The 17,832-nt window shown below is 38.5% G+C and overlaps 1 protein-coding gene across 5 annotated transcripts in view; it reads left to right on the top strand.

Moving 5' to 3' along the window:
* The window catches only part of dst (dystonin), a 338,403-nt gene that overhangs the window by 157,340 nt on the left and 163,231 nt on the right, over positions 1–17,832 (top strand). For all 5 annotated transcript variants that reach the window (XM_079842865.1, XM_079842868.1, XM_079842869.1 and 2 more), the window contains 14 exons: positions 142–296; positions 1,378–1,849; positions 4,380–4,508; positions 4,629–4,706; positions 4,795–4,956; positions 6,926–7,030; positions 9,285–9,380; positions 9,465–9,590; positions 9,714–9,866; positions 9,944–10,098; positions 12,292–12,418; positions 12,510–12,693; positions 16,331–16,488; positions 16,575–16,753. In XM_079842865.1, the coding sequence (XP_079698991.1) occupies positions 142–296; positions 1,378–1,849; positions 4,380–4,508; positions 4,629–4,706; positions 4,795–4,956; positions 6,926–7,030; positions 9,285–9,380; positions 9,465–9,590; positions 9,714–9,866; positions 9,944–10,098; positions 12,292–12,418; positions 12,510–12,693; positions 16,331–16,488; positions 16,575–16,753 (2,279 nt within the window). The remainder of the gene's footprint in view (positions 1–141; positions 297–1,377; positions 1,850–4,379; positions 4,509–4,628; positions 4,707–4,794; positions 4,957–6,925; positions 7,031–9,284; positions 9,381–9,464; positions 9,591–9,713; positions 9,867–9,943; positions 10,099–12,291; positions 12,419–12,509; positions 12,694–16,330; positions 16,489–16,574; positions 16,754–17,832) is intronic.

Below are 17,832 nucleotides of genomic sequence, written 5' to 3'. Positions count from 1 at the left end.
TGACACCCTAAAATAAAGAGTAACCAAAATGTTTCTTGAAAATACTGAAGAAGACATTTTGGACATTTTGCAGTGCCAAAGGTATGTCGTTTATGATTTTCTTACGATGGAAATCTGAAAGAATATGAATATCTCCCGCAGGATGCCAAACGTCTGGAGTCAGGAATCCAGTTCCAGAATGAATCCGAGATCGCCGGTCATCTTCTGGAGTGTGAGAATCTCCTGAGGCAGCAGGTGGTGGACATTCAGCTTCTGCTCGATGGGAAGTTCTACTTGGCCGATCAGCTCGTTCAAAGGTCAGAAAGCGAACCAGTCGACCTCATTTATTACCCCTTTTCCACCAAGGCAGTGCTAGAGCTAGTTCAGAGCCAGAGCTAGTCCCAGTTCATAGTTGGTTTGACTGAGGAGCTTCTAAGAACCGTTTGCTTTTCCACGGGCTGAGAGCCACAACAGAGCCATGTCTTACGTCACTGTATACGTCTCCTCTTTCTCAGCAACGCTAGAGAGGCAGCGGCAGTGTTGCCAAGTCTGTGGTTATGCCGCGGGCTTTTTTTCATGTCCGCGGGTTGAAGCGACCCCAATTATGTAATATTTAGCCCCGGGAATGCAAATTTTAGTAGGCAACCATGCCAAAAAAACACATATTTTACCCCTAAATGTGATTTTTACCGGGGAAGCCCCCCTGAAACGCGAGTGGGCTTGTTTTGAGTAGCAATTGGGCGGGTTTTGTTGTGAAAACCTGGCAACCCTGGGCAGCGGGAAACACACACACACCAGGCTTGTTCGAGATGCATCGGCGCTGCGCACACCGATCCACGTATGATATATAAAAACGCATGAGTGAATCAAAAGCATAAGGAGTCAAATGCTCTCGCTGGACTCGTTATCATACGGCGATCGGTCTCTGCACAGCACCGCTGCGAACAAGCCTTCCATCAACAATGCAAACGTTGCGTTACTATTGATTCACATGGCTTTACGATCCTACATCGGCATCAAAACACAGCGGATCCAACGCATTCATGCAGCTCGCCTTAATTTGTATAGACGAGATTACAAACGAGCAGCAGCTGTTAGCTCCATTAGCTGCTATTACAACAATGGCGGATCTCCAGTTTGTGTTGGTCTTGTTGACTCCGCCCCCAGCGCCTGATGCAATCGGTTCTTACTTCTAGCCCTGTTCTAGCCCAGCAATGTTTTGGTGCTACTTAAGAACCACTTTTCCTGGCTCGGAGCTGGGGCTTTGGGTGTGGAACCGATTTGAAACTAGGCTCTGGCTCTGATCTAGCTCTAGCTCTGCTTTGGTGGAAAAGGGGTATCTGACAGATGATTCTCCACATGAGCAATAGAAACAGTGGCGCTCTCTGTGTCCCTCAGGGTGTCGAAGCTCCGGGACGACCTGCTGGCTCTGAGAACCGAGTGCTCCACCGTCTACAGCAAAGGACGCACGCTGACCTCGGAGCAGACCAAGATGATGATCTCCGGCATCACGCAGAGTTTGAACTCCAGCTTTTCCCAAAGCTTCAACGCCGGACTGTCTCCGGCCCTCACTCACGGAGGCCTGGTCAGTACGGGCGGCAGCCCTGCGATGACCCCAGCCATGACCCCTGGCATTCAGCCCGCCTCGGTCCAGGCGTACCTCACCACCGGCGGAGGAGGAGGAGGAGGAGGAGGAGGAGGAGGAGGAGGAGGAGGAGGAGGCATGGAGCCCGGGGGCCTTCAGCAGCTCAAACACATGCAGATCCGCAAGCCCATGCTCAAATCCTCATTCGTGGATCCCAACTTGACCGAGGATGAGGTTAATCTGAAGTTCGTGCAGGATCTGCTGAACTGGGTTGAGGAAATGCAGGTAATAATAATAATAAATAATATGTTTATTTTTTATAGCGCCTTTCAAGAACCCAAGGTCGCTTCACAATGGAGTACAAGAGTACAATCAATCACAATCAGACAGTCAGCCTGTTCATTATAGCAAATAAACAAGCAGGTGCACAACAAATAACTCCAACAACAACGAAGAAGTTATAGAGTCAAAAGAACAATTAACAGTAGCTAGTCATGTAGCAAAGGTGTGTTTAAGACTTCTGTCTATAATCATTCTCAAGGCCTGTTCACACCAAGGACGATAACAATATAGTGCTAAAAATTATATTTTCTAAATATAATAGAGTAATAACGATAACAGCACATGGAAACAATATCAGAAAATCACTTTTTTTCCAGTTTATGAACGATAAAAACACTGGCAGCCAATCAGAATCCACTCTGCTTTGAGCTCAAGCATTTAAAGTGACAGACGACAAAACTGCAGCTTGTGCTTGTAATAAACAGAGCGATGTTGTACATTTGTGTGAACACTATTATAGTTATCTTTATAGTTATCGTTCTTGGTGTGAGCAGGCCTTTAATCAGTATTAATTCATGTTTTCTACACTGGTTTTAATGCATTATAAATGCCAAGCATGATGATTTGCGGGATGCATGATGCATTTTACTGGAACAAAGCTGAATTTACAGAAGTATTTTTTTCTCTGAGGATATATCTCGCAAACTTTTCAGAGGTTTATGCTTAAAATAAGGAATCTATTTGCCAAAAGAGTAAGACAAATAAATGTAATTCAGTTTCTGAAATCAAGTCTTAAGGGGTCATGAAACCCTCAACCAAATTTACTGAGATTTTAACAGAGTTATGAGTGTTGAGCATCATAGAAGTCAAATCCTTTCACTTTGATTGTTGGAGCTAACAAGTTATTTAAAAAAAAAAAGCACTATATTCAACTTCCGGGTTTAAATAAAATTTTTTATCAATGTCACAGAATGTGATGTTTTCTCGTACTATAGAACGCTGATGAGTCATCGGTGTCTCTTAATTATTCATGAGACTGCGTGTCCTTATCCTATGAGAAGACGGCTCGCTTAATTATTCATGAGACTGCGTGTCCTTATCCTATGAGAAGACGACTCGCTTAAAGGGATAGTTCACCCAAAAATGAAAATTAGCCCATGATTTACTCTCCCTCAAGTCATCCAAGGTGTATATGACATTCTTCTTTCAGACGAACACAATCTGAGTTATATTAAAAATGTTCAGGCTAATCCAAGCATTAGAATAGCAGTAATAGTTGCTCTGTTTTTGAAGTCCATAAAAAGTGCATCTGTCCGTCATATAACTGCTCCACGCGGCTCTGGGTGTTAATGAAGGCCTTCTGAAGCGCGTTTGTGTAAGAAAAATATCCATATTTAAAACTTAATCAAGTAAAGTTTAGGTTGATCGCCTTCTGTGGAAAAGTGTTGAAAGTGAAACTCAAGATGCGTGACGTCATGACGAGCGGACCTTTCAACACTTTTTCCATAAATTGAACAGGGAAGGCAGTCGGACGAAACTTTACTTTATAAAGTTTTAAATATAGATTGTGTTGGTCATTATGGAAATGTGTTCTTTAATGTGTGCATTAAATCAGCCGCAGAACTGCACACATCAACGCTTTTAGGGGTTTTCGGTCTCGCACTAATTTTCCCTGTTTAGTAAATCTGGCCCTTATTGTATTGTATGCCCTATAAAATCCGTTTTATTTTTCTTCAAATTCCATTTTTTCCGTTTTAATTTTTGCTAATTCCTTTTTTTCCGTTTTAATTTTTGGGAATTCAATTTTTTTTTTACCCTTAACTGTTATTTTAGTCATAAAAAGAGTGTGCTTTTAATGTTAATATAATAGAACATAAAACATAAAATAGGAATGACCTTAAATGTATTGAGGTAACAAACATCACATTTACTCAGTACTTTTCAGGACAAATACGGCCCTCTAAATACTTAAAGTAACAACAAAATATTAGTGCTGTGAATTGATTAAAAAAAAACTTTATTAATCAAATTTTTTTCTGTAATTAATCATGGAGTTTTTAATATTTTGATATTGTAATAATTTCAGTTACTCTCCAAATTAATGTAGAAACAACTTAAAGACATATTTTAAATATTTGTTGTAATGGCATGTTTTTATGAATGAAGGCCAGTATCACTGATGCTAATGTCTCTATGAAACATTAATGACGTTACATTACAGTATAACTGAAAGATACCAATTTCAACATTTATTAGGCTTTAAAAAAAAACAACTTTTAATTTAATTTAACTTAAAACAATCTTTACATAAACCCATTATAATAAATGTTATTTTTATTTTCAGTAGTTATTTTCTGCGTTAATATGCCGATTCCGTCCGCGATTCCGTGAACGTGGAAATGATAGGGCCCTATTATTGTCTTAAAAAAAACACCAATTTGTGTGAGAAGCAAAACTGTGTAATTATGTTTATATATTTGTACTGTAAAGCAAGGCAACCGAGGTGACTAGCGGATGTTTTTGTCTCTGCCAGGTTCAGCTGGATCAAGCGGAATGGGGATCAGATCTCCCGAGTGTCGAATCAAATTTAGGGAATCATAAAGATTTCCACAAAGCCATCGAAGAATTCCAGATGAGCATCAAAGAAGCCAAAATGAGCGAGGTAAGGCCAATCATTACACGTTTAGACATTTCATCACAACCCATTATAAACCCATATGACTTCCTGTGGAAAATTGAACTGTAACTTTAAACGATGTGTGTGACCTGTGACCCCTCGCAGATTCAGATGACCCAGCCACTGAAGCAGAGCTACTCTGAGAAGCTGCAGAAGTTGGACAGCCAGTACCGGAGGCTGCTGGTAAATGAGCTAGAGATCTGCCTTTGGGTCCCAGCGTCTAGAGGAAGTGTGTGTCTGAGTTTCTGTGTGTGTGTGTGTGTGTTTGCAGAAGTGCTCTGGTGAGAGGCAGAAGCACCTGGACAGCCTGTATGACTTCGTGTCCCGCGCCACTCAGGAGCTGATCTGGCTCAACGAGAAGGAGGAAGAGGAAGTGGCTTTCGACTGGAGTGACCGAAACAGTAACATCTCCAGGAAGAGGGATTATCATGCAGTAAGTGTATATATTCAAATGTATTTATTAGGATAAACCCCTTGAGATGCACCATCTCGTTTTCGAGGGGGTCCTAAGCCGTTTTACATTTAATCCTTAAAACATACTAGTATCTATTTTCATGCTACTAGTACTTATTCTTTAGATACTAGTACCTTTTTAAAAGATACTGTAGTTATTCATTAGATACTAGCTCTTATTTTTTAGATACTGGTACTTATTCATTAGATACCAATACTTACTCATTAGCTACTAGTACTTATTCATTAGATACTAATATTTATTCATTAGATACTAGTACCTTTTAAAAAGATACTGTAGTTATTCATTAGATCCTAGTACTTATTCAATAGATCCCAATACTTACTCATTAGCTACTAGTATTTACTCATTGGCTACTAGTACTTACTCATTAGCTACTAGTACTTACTCATTAGCTACTAGTACTTACTCATTAGCTACTAGTATTTACTCAGCTACTAGTACTTACTCATTAGCTACTAGTACTTACTCATTAGCTACTAGTACTTACTCATTAGCTACTAGTACTTACTCATTAGCTACTAGTACTTATTCATTAGCTACTAGTATTTACTCATTAGATACTAGTACTTACTCATTAGCTACTAGTATTTACTCAATGGCTACTAGTACTTACTCATTAGCTACTAGTACTTACTCATTAGCTACTAGTATTTACTCATTAGATACTAGTACTTACTCATTAGCTACTAGTATTTACTCATTAGCTACTAGTACTTACTCATTAGCTACTAGTACTTACTCATTAGCTACTAGTATTTACTCATTAGATACTAGTACTTACTCATTAGCTACTAGTATTTACTCATTAGCTACTAGTACTTACTCATTAGCTACTAGTACTTTCTCATTAGACACTAGTACTTATTCATTAGATACTATTACTTAGTCAATAGATACCAATACTTACTCATTAGCTACTAGTACTTACTCATTAGCTACTAGTACTTATTCATTAAATACTAGTACTTATTTATTGGGTACTACTACTTATTCAATAGATACAAGTACTTCATCTTTAGATACTGGTACTTATTCAATAGATCCCAATACTTATTCATTAGCTACTAGTATTTATTCATTAGATAGTAGTACTTATTTATTAGACACTAGTATGTTTTTTAATTGTAACTAGTAACATTTCTTATCTTACTAGTCACAACTACTTTTTTACTCATCTTATGTTATGACTAGTCAGAATGGGCAAGTCGTTTTAACATTTAATCCTTAAAACGAACTAGAATCTTTTTAATAGCTATAAATAAATACTAGTACCTAATGAATAAATATTACTATCTAATAAATAAGTACTAGTAGCTAATGGGGAAGTACTAGTATCTATTGAATAAGTACCAGTATCTAAAAAATAAGAGCTAGTATCTAATGAATAATTACTAGTATCTTTTAAAAGGGTACTAGTATCTAAAGAATAAGTACTAGTAGCATGAAAATATATACTAGTTTGTTTTAATAATTAAATGTTTAAACGGCTTGCCATAGTATGTCCATCCAACCCACAACAACGCAGTCTAAAGGGCTGAGTGATAAAATGCAATATTTATCATATCTTTTATATCATGTTGTTGGCAGTAAGGGGGTCAGTAAGCAGAAGAGACTTCTTTCAAAAACGTTAAAAAACTCTTACCATCCCAAACTTTTGACTTTTGAACAGTAGTATATATAGACAGTTAGCCATCAGATGGATTAGCTGTGCGTTTTGGCTTGATACTTCATTCTAGCTATATAAAAATCCGCCCATAATTATGTTAATCCACTAGAAACTAACAGCAGTTAACACTTCCGCTTCTGTTGGAGCAGTTAAGACAGCCCTTAGATGTGGCGGCTTCAGGTTTTGATGCAGGTTAAAGAGGTGAAGAGGCTGGATATCTGTGGCAGGAACGTCTTGATATGCCGTGTCTTTCCACAGGATCTCATGAGAGAACTGGATGATAAGGAGGAGGTGATCAAGTCAGTGCAGGAGAAGGCGGAGAGCCTCCTGCTGGAGAACCATCCTGCCAGACTGACCATCGAGGTACAGCCCACTGATGAGGCCACATTCTCTTCATATAAAAAACACATCGGTTTTCTTGAGTGGAACACAAATGGAGGAGTTCAGCAGAATGCTCACGCTGCTCTTCTCCATCTAATGAAAGCGAGTGGGACGGTTATATGATGAAAGGAGTTTGGGTTCGGGAAACTTCTTCTAAAGTCATTTTACACTAATAATCTTCTGCTCTTCCCATGTTTACACTTGCCATAGTCATGGGCCGCATGGAAATTGTTCATTGTATGGAAAAGAGCATTGAACATTATGGGCCCTATTTTAACGATCTGAAACGCAAGTGTCAAAACGCGAAGCGTAAGTAACTTTGTGGGCGGGTCTCGGCGCTGTTGCTATTTTCCCGGCGGGATAAATGGCTCTTGCGCCCGGCGCAAATCTAAAATGGGTTGGTCTGAAGTAGCTTCATTATTCATAGGTGTGGTTTGGGCGTAACGTGAATAAACCAATCAGAGCGTCATCCAACATTCCCTTTAAAAGCAGGTGCGCAAGTTCCATTATGGATTGCTATTATTATGGCGTATTTACCAGGCGCACGCCAGGAGCGGTTCACAGCCGAGGAGACTGATGTTCTAGTAAGAGCAGTGAAAGACAGAGAAGTGAAGTTGTAATGTTGTACATTATGGTAAAGGTGATTTCACAGTCTTTTTTTTTCAGTCTTTCAGTTTTTTCAGTTTTTCAGTCGATTTTTGTTCCTGGTTCTTGACGGACAAACCAATTTGTCAGATGTCCTTATATACATATATGTCTTGCCACTATTGGGCAAACAGGTCTTATCCTTAATTATTACAATTAGCCTGAATCATTTGTAAGTTAGATTTATGCCTATTTTTTCACATCTTCGTGGCACACCACAATGATTTCCGTCATCTCATGTGTTAATATTTTTTTAGTGTAACAATTTATGATTTGCAAAAATAACTGTTGCATCTGTGTAGATTACATGAGCAAAGTGTATGCGCGTTGTGCACGCTATACATTATGGTCAAGCATGCGCCCTTAAAATAGCATAATGAACAACGCGCAACGCGCCACTGACTTTAGACTAGGTTTTTTCTGGTCAGTGGCGCAATTGTTTAATGGAACTGCAAAATAGCACCAGGGATTGTTTGCGCCGGAACACGCCTCCTTTTTTGCGCTGAACCGCCCAGGGAGCGCAAGTTCATTCACTAGTTTAGCGACGTGCTTCTGTGGAGGGAAAAGCGCGCTTTGCGCGGGTGCAAAATAGGAATGACACATGCGTCGGTGTACAAAGTCAATTGCGCTGGGTGCAAGATAGGGCCCTATGAGTTATATAAAATAAAATAGTAAAATAAAATAAAATCATTTAATACTTTAAAAGGAGTAGATGCTCCTTCTAACTGTATTGAAACATTTTATTAAAATTGTATTGCTATTTTATTTTTTAACATTCTGTAATAAAATAAAAGTAAAATAAATTATTGAGTAAATACATATATGTTCCCTCTAACTGTATGAAAACATTTCTAAGATTAAATTAAATAAAAAATGAGGATATATGTATATATATATATATATATATATATATATATATATATATATATATATATATATATATATATATAAAAACTCATTTTTAATTTAATTTATTTTATTTAATTTTATTTATAAATATTTTTTTTATTGTTCCCTCTAACTTTATGGAAACATTTATTTCTATTTTGTTTTTTTATTTTACTATTCCATAATAAATAAAAAATAAATAAAATAAAAACCTTACTGTATGGAAACGTTTCATTACTATTTTTATTTAATTTTACCATTCTAATATAAAACAAACAAAATTAAATAAATAAAAATAAAAATAGTAATGAAATGAAATGTTTCCATACAGTTAGATTTTTTTAAACCTTTTTTTTATTTTATTTAATTTTTTTATTATTATTATTATTATTATTATTATTATTATTATTATTATTTTTTTATTTTATTTTTTTTTTACTCTATTTTATTTAATTTTACCATTCTAAAATAAAAAAAAATAAAAATTAATTAATTAAAATTCAAAATGAGTAAATACATGTTCTCTCTAATTGTACAAAAACATTGTATTACTATGTATTTTATTTTACCATTCCAAAACAAAAAATAAAAAAATAATGAACTGTATGGAAACATTTCGTTTTTTTATTTTACCATTCCAGTAAAAAATGAAATGAAATAAAAGAACTAAAGTGAGTAAATGTGTGCTCCGTCTGTGGGACAGGCTTACCGGGCAGCCATGCAGACTCAGTGGAGCTGGATCCTGCAGCTCTGTCACTGTGTGGAGCAGCATCTGAAAGAGAACGCCGTCTACTTCGACGTGAGTTACTCCGCTGGTTCTAACAGATTTACACGACTCGTGACAGTCCATGTTCATACAGGTATGCCGTTACTCTCCCTATAGTTCTTCAGCGATGCCAAAGAGTCCCTGGATTACCTTAAGAGCCTCCAAGATGCCATCCACAGGAAGTACAGCTGCGACCGAACCAGCAGTTTACATCGGCTGGAGGATCTAATCCAGGAGTCCATGGTTAGTCAGCTTCCACACAGTACATTCATGCAATTATTTGGGGTGGGAGCGTTAAATGTCTTCAGGGTCTCATCCCTGATGTATGTGCATGACTGAGGCCGGATCTGTGTTTTCTCTTCACAGGAGGAGAAAGAACAGCTGGTGAAATACAGCAGCACTGTGGGTGGGTTAGTGGGCCGGGCGAAGGCCGTTGTTCAGCTCAAGGCTCGCAACCCAGAGAATCCCATCAGAACCTCCATCCCCGTCAAATCCATCTGTGACTACCGGCAGATAGAGGTACGCCACCACGCCACAACTGCTGCCGCCCATATTAATATGTTTTGTAATACATTTTGTGACCCGTCTCTCCTCAGATCACCATCGGCAAAGAAGATGAATGTGTTCTAGTGAGTAACTCTCACAGGGCAAAGTGGAAAGTGATCAGTCCGTCTGGAAATGAGGCTATGGTTCCTTCGGTCTGCTTCAGTGTTCCTCCACCCAACAAAGAGGCGGTTGAAATGGCAAGCAGGTGAGGGCATTCTGGGAATTCATTTTATTGCGAAATGGAAGTTGTGACTTACATCCGAGTATAACAGATAAAAAGTAGGCTGACAGCTTGGTTTTATGCATTGGTTGTTGATTGGAGATGTGGGGGCGTGGCACTCAAACGCTTGAAGGGGCGGAGTTTAAGCGCGCTCATGTGATTGGAGAATCCTGCACACGTCAACAGAAAGAACTCTGACGTTTTCACTGGAATATCCAATTATGTCATTTTGATTCAACTTTTAAATATGAACCACATGCACTGATGTTGAAAACAAATGTTAATTTCATGCCAACTTTAGAGTGAAGTGTACCAATTTATGTAAAAAATTATTGCTGTCAATATTAACGCGTTTAATGTTTTCAGTTTAACGTAAACATATTTAACGCAATTAATGCAGTATACGTTTTTTCCCGTCATCCTTTGACTAGCGTTACGTTATATGATCATGCTCTTATTCATGCAAATGCTTCCGCATCATGTGACCTCAGCTTTTAAAGTGATAGTAGCCTAATATTCCTGCTGCTGTCTGTCATTAATGATAATCAAAGAACAACCACTCACTGCTCTTGACTGAGTAACTTTTGTAGGTTTAATAAAAAATAAATACACACACATATATATATATATATATATATATATATATATATATATATATATATATATATATATTACATTTATACATTTTGCAGTGAAGGCTGTTAAGTGTTCTGGATATTTCCTACCTGCTAGATTAAATATTTAAAAAAATGCTGTCTTTATGTTGTTTCTACATTAATTTAGAGATTTAATGTGAAAATATTTCAATATAAAAATTAGTGCTGTCAAATGATTAATCACGATTACTCGCATACCAAATAAAAGTTTACATAATATATATGTGGGTGTACTGTGTATAATTTTTATGTATATATAAATACACACACATGCATGTTTGTATATTTTTTATTTATGTACAGTATAAAATTATATATTATATAAAAATATTTACAGTATATACATGCAAATATTTTTTAAATGTATGTGTATGTATACACAGATCACACACATATTTTGTAAACACAAACGTTTATTTTGGATGCGATTAATCACGATTAATTACAGAAAAATGTGTGCATATTCTTTTTTTAATTGGTTGACAGCACTAGTTAAAATATGATAACATACAGTAATTGTTTAAAGGGCTAGTTCACCCAAAAATGTAAATTCTGTCATTAATTACTCATCCTCATGTCGTTGGACACCCTTCAAACCTCCGTTCATATTCGGAACACAAATGAAGATATTTTAGTGTAAAGCTGATGCTGAGAAAGGCTTCAGATAGGCCTCCATTGGCATTCAGTACATTTACACTCACAAGACTCATAAAAGGCTCTTAAAACGTCGTTACAAAGTCCATCTCACCACAGTGACTCTACAATAATTTTACGATGCGACGGCAATAGTTTTTGTGCGCAAACAAAATCAAAATAACACCTTTATCCAGCTTGTTCTTGTCTTCCGTGTGAGCCTCCACGACGCATGCGTGAGAATATGACGCAGATCCGGCGTTCGGGAATCCATGAAATACACACTTTAGCCCCATTTTGAGCACTACGCCGAGACCTAAAGCACGATCAATGTAGAATTCAACAGCTGAGACACGCGCGTCTTCCTCTGCTTGTAAACAAATCGCTTCTGGGTCATGTGTCCGAACGCCGGATCTGCGTCATATTCTCGCGCATGCGTCGTGGAGGCACACACGGAAGACAAGAACAAGTTGGATAAAGGTGTTATTTAGATTTTTTTTTGCGCACAAAAACTATTGTCGTTGCATCGTAAAATTATTGTAGAGTCACTGTGGTGAGATGGACTTTGTAACGACGTTTTAAGTGCCTTTTATGGGTCTTGTGAGTGTAAATGTACTGAATGCCAATGGAGGCCTTTCTGAAGACTTTCTCAGCATCAGCTTTACACTAAAATATCTTCATTTATGTCTGAAGATGAACGGAGGTCTGACGGGTGTCGAACGACATGAGGGTGAGGAATTAATGACAGAATTTACATTTTTGGGTGAACTAACCCTTTAAACAAAGGTGATCTCTATATTTGTCCTGTATCATTCACATTCTATGGCAGTTGCTCACCTTGAATAATGAATATTAAACATAATACTGTTCTCTTTCTCTCGCTCATCAGGATTGAGCAGCTGTATCAGAATGTTCTGGCTCTGTGGCATCACTCGCACATCAACATGAAGAGCGTCGTGTCCTGGCACTATCTGATGACTGACATCCGGGCCATCCGCAAAAGCACCGTTGCCTCGGTACAGATCCTCCGTTTGCGTGTCCCTTGAGACTACAGTTATGTTTTAAAACCGAGTGAGCTTATAGTGCAGTGTTAATTCCCCTCTCTAGATCAAGACCCTATTGCCAGGCGATCACGAGCAGGTGCTGAGCAGCCTGCAGTCCCACTTTGAGGACTTCCTGAGGGACAGCGATGATTCGGATGTGTTCACGGTGGCTGATTGTGCCCAGCTGGAAAAGGAGGTTCTGGCTTGTAAGGAGTATTACGAGGAACTCCTCAAATCTGCAGAGAGAGGCAAGTTACTGTACACACACACGCCCACACACACAACAAAGTGACCAGAAGTCATGCATCTTCAAAGACAGCGGCCATATCAGGAAACTACAGCGACTGTTAGTAGTGAAATGCGGGGGAACAACGTGCACACTAGGGGCCCTATTTTAACGATCTGAAACGCAAGTGTCAAAGCGTGAAGCGCAAGTAACTTTGTGGGCGGGTCTCGGCGCTGTTGCTATTTTCCCGGCGGGATAAATGGCTCTTGCGCCCGGCGCAAATCTAAAATGGGTTGGTCTGAAGTAGCTTCATTATTCATAGGTGTGGTTTGGGCATAACGTGAATAAACCAATCCGAGCGTCATCCAACATTCCCTTTAAAAGCAGGTGCGCAAGTTCCATTATGGATTGCTATTATTATGGCGTATTTACCAGGCGCACGCCAGGAGCGGTTCACAGCCGAGGAGACTGATGTGCTTGTAAGAGCAGTGAAAGACAGAGAAGTGAAGTTGTAATGTTGTACATTATGGTAAAGGTGATTTCACAGTCTTTTTTTTTTTTTTCAGTCTTTCAGTTTTTTCAGTTTTTCAGTCGATTTTTGTTCCTGGTTCTTGACGGACAAACCAATTTGTCAGATGTCCTTATATACATATATGTCTTGCCACTATTGGGCAAACAGGTCTTATCCTTAATTATTACAATTAGCCTGAATCATTTGTAAGCTAGATTTATGCCTATTTTTTTCACATCTTCGTGGCACACCACAATGATTTCCGTCATCTCATGTGTTAATATTTTTTTAGTGTAACAATTTATGATTTGCAAAAATAACTGTTGCATCTGTGTAGGTTACATGAGCAAAGTGTATGCGCGTTGTGCACGCTATACATTATGGTCAAGCATGCGCCCTTAAAATAGCATAATGAACAACGCGCAACGCGCCACTGACTTTAGACTAGGTTTTTTCTGGTCAGTGGCGCAATTGTTTAATGGAACAGCAAAATAGCACCAGGGATTGTTTGCGCCGGAACACGCCTCCTTTTTTGCGCTGAACCGCCCAGGGAGCGCAAGTTCATTCACTAGTTTAGCGACGTGCTTCTGTGGAGGGAAAAGCGCGCTTTGCGCGGGTGCAAAATAGGAATGACACATGCGTCGGTGTACAAAGTCAATTGCGCTGGGTGCAAGATAGGGCCCTAGGGGTGTAACAGTAAACAAAACTGACGGTTCGGGACGTACCTCGGTTTTGAAGTCACGGTTCGGTACAGCAGTTTTACAAAATTGCTTTTTATTTATTTTTATTAAACAGTGGTTTACTGAAGAAAAAAAAAGTGTCTGTCCTTAAATGAATTCAATTATAACTAAAAGTTTATTGAAGATATTGCTGTAAACTATATAGGGAGCCCTTACTTGCACATTAATATTAAAGGTTAACAACAGAGCCCAAACTATTAGCCTAAATTCAGTTGATATTTATTTTTAGGTATAATAATCAACACTCAAATAACAGTACGCAAACATGTAAACTTCACATAAGGCAGTTTTTGCAATAACTTCTAAATCTAATTATAAAATAATTTTTTCTCCAATTCGTTGTTGAAATATAATCATTTATACACAGTGTCTGTCATTTTCATGACAGGTTTATTTAATCACACATTAATAATCCAGACATCACTAACAGGTTAAGTAGAATATTATGAATATATAGGCTAATATAGGTCATATATTTAGTGAAAGCGTTGATTTATCTAGTGAATACAATTCTGTGGACACTGAATGACTGCCTGAGGTAAATTTGACATTGTTTACAGCAGTTATATTGAGGGTCTTTCCGCCGTTGAAACACTAACTGAGCAATTACACCACATATGATACGTGACAGTAAGTTGTAATGTATCCTCAACACACCTTCAGATGTTCATTCATGTTTATTCTTATTCTTATTTGCGCCTATGCTACAGTGATCAGACACACCGCATTAAAGAGCGTCAAAACGGCATTTATCGTTTGAATTTCGTGATAAAATGGACTGAATACTTAATATGTTCGTGTAGGAACTTGGATTGAGTGTGTTCTGCACTTAAAACAAGCCGACTGTTAACTGTTAATGATTGCATTCGGAAACCGTTCGGTTCACACATGTGCACCGAACCGAAAGCCCTGTACCGAAACGGTTCGGTATGAATACGTGTACCGTTACACCCCTAGTGCACACACTGCTAATTACACACACAGGGACGTGAGCCGCACACACACATTTTTAAATATTAAAAATAAAAGGATTACAATGTAAAGCCTACATCTCATAATGGATAGTCATAGAGACATGTATCAGAGAGTGTATTTAGGCCACGCCCACACCGGGGGGGAAAACAATCCAACGCTCTCCATTGACTTTGCATTGCGTGAGGCTGCCTCATTGTCATTTCGGACTTATAACAAAAAACAGAACAATGTCTAAAAGCTGATATGTGACAAGGTGTACAGCAAACAAGCTAAAAAACACAGAAATACGTTTTTATAAGCTGTCGACCCAAAAAAACGAGCGTTTAAGAAGATAAAAGTGGATACAGGCAATACGAAGTGAAGCTTCAGCTGGAAGAATGGGTAAATTTTGGGATCCTGACACTCAGTATGCCTCAATATGTCTATGTGTACAGTAAACATTTTGTCACTGTTAAGTCAAATATCCAAATGTCCGTTTTATATATTATATTTCCTGTCGCTGATCACGTTCCCCTCTAGTCGTCGTAGTTCTCAGTGTAATATAACCCGTCGCACTCTGTCTCAATGGCCTGAATCCACTTTTTTGTCCTTAAACGCTCGTTTTTTGGGTCAACAGCTTATAAAAACGCCTGGGTTTTTGCTTCTGGGTTTTGTTTAGCTTGTTTGCTGTACACTTTGTCACATATCAGCTTTTATACATTGTTCAGTATTTTGTTATAAGTCCGAAATGACAAGGAGGCAGCCTCCCGCAATGCAAAGTCAATGGAGAGCGTTTGATTGTTTTCCCCCCCGATGGGCGTGGTCTTCAGATTATGACGCGTGTCGCTCTGTCTCTGTTGCATGTATCAGAATTACTTATTTGCAGTAATGACAAATTAAATTGGCTAATTTTTTGAGCAATCATGGCAATACACACGTGTATTTAAACTGACTCGTCAGGTTGAGGGTGTTTATATTCCTCCATGTAAATAGTGAATCCTCCTTGGTGCGAGTGCAACTGGCTTTTAAAGGGAAAGGGAGCTGAGACTGGACAACCCCTTTGGACTGTTTTTTCCCATCGTTAAACTAGCAAAAGTGGATTTGGACATGCCCTAAATACACCTGTGTCATGTGCTCAGATCGCTACAGTATTGATCATTTTTAATGCATCTAAATCTAATATATAATCACTGAGTGCACGTTAAATATTTGTTTTTGCTCTTATTGTGAGGTTTCATAAGTCCACTATATCTGCCGCCTGGTATCTGAAATATTCATTGTCTGCATGATTTACATGCACATGCACAAGTTTATTCGGCTTAGTTGTGTTGTTGTCACCTGCTATGTTTTCACTGTATTTTCTCCAAGAAACATGCAAACAAGTACACATTATCAATTATTGTACGGGCATTGAGTCTCACTGATGTAACGCATTGCCCTCTGCTGGTCAACAGAGGAACACGAGGAGTCTGTGTACAACCTCTTCATAACTGAAGTGCGCAACTTCCGCATGCGTGTGGAGGGACACGAGGAACAGCTGATCCGGAAAATCCGTACTCCGCTGGACAGAGACGACCTGCAGGAGTGCCTGCTGCGCATCACTGAACAAGAGGTTTGGTCTTCAGCTTAGTTTTTGGATGTGTAAAATCCGGGTCCTGAAACAAAAACAGTTTCTGATTTACATCTCACACGTTCCAGAAAAAGAAGGTAGAGCTGGATAGGTTGAAGGAAGACCTGGAGAGCCTGAGAGAGAAGTGTGAAGTTTTCCTGAGGCAAGCAGCTGCCTCTCCATCCGTCCCCACGCTTTCCTCCGAGCTCAGCATCCTCACCCAGAGCACCACCCAGGTCTACTCCATGAGCTGCATCTACCTGGAGAAGTGAGTCTGCACTCAGTCCACTGTGCTTTACATAAGATACACAGAAAACATGAAAGAAAAACACAATGCAATATAAACCCAACATTAAAAATGTAGAGAAATGCCCGGTCCAGGAGATATAACTTTACTTTGAGTTTGAACTCATGTAGAGAGGTCAAAGATCTCAGGGATATGAGAGTCTGCACTCAGTCCTTAAATGAGATGCGTTTGAAAGAGTAAAGTCTGGGTTGTGACACTTCTACACATTATCTGCTCCCTGTCTGATAGTATCTTGTATCTTGGGGTTTGATATGATTCCAAGAAATAATAAGACCCTTCCAAAAAGAGTCAAAAAGCTCAATGCTTGAAATTAATTTGCTCCGTATCCCAAAAAAGGATTACATGCTGAAATTCTAGCAATCTTCCTTTTAGATCTTCGGTCACGCAGGTCCTTCTTCAGTGTTCACAATATTTTTTACATATAATTTCTTACGTACCAACACACGTAAATTTAATCAATCAATTATAGACCAGTTACTCAATTAGCAATTAACAAATACATAGTGGAAGGAGTGGGGTGCTTATAAAAGGGTTCCCATGGCTCTAAAAAAGTTCAAAATGCGATAACCAGGCCAATGGAAAATTCTCTTTAAATTTCGAAATTAATTTAAATTCGAATTAAATCTCTACAATATTCAAAGGGGACCTAGTATGTCCTTTTTCTTGAGTCTTGATGTTGTTTTTGGGCTCTACTGGAACAGGTTTTCATGCGTGTATGTTCATTATTTTTCCCATACCACAGACTTATATATATATATATATATGAAGACGGTGCACTCCGATTACTTATGAATGGGAGAAAGTGCAGCACTCAATATGGCAAATAAGCCCCGCCTTCTAAATGAAAGAGCCAATCGTTGATTAGTAAAGTCATCGCATCACTGCACCTGCCATTAGAATCTCCAGTTGCTATAGAAACAGGACTGCACATGCGAGTTATCTTTGAATGGCTGAAAAATACAAATTTTTGTCATGATTCAAGCATTTTGGAAATTTATGAGATGGTTGTTGTCCGATTACATTGGTGACTTCCAATATGA

The sequence above is a fragment of the Gobio gobio genome (genome assembly GCF_949357685.1).
Source record: "Gobio gobio genome assembly, chromosome: 18".
Lineage (NCBI taxonomy): Eukaryota > Metazoa > Chordata > Actinopteri > Cypriniformes > Gobionidae > Gobio > Gobio gobio.
This window is presented reverse-complemented; position numbering and strand designations above follow the sequence as displayed.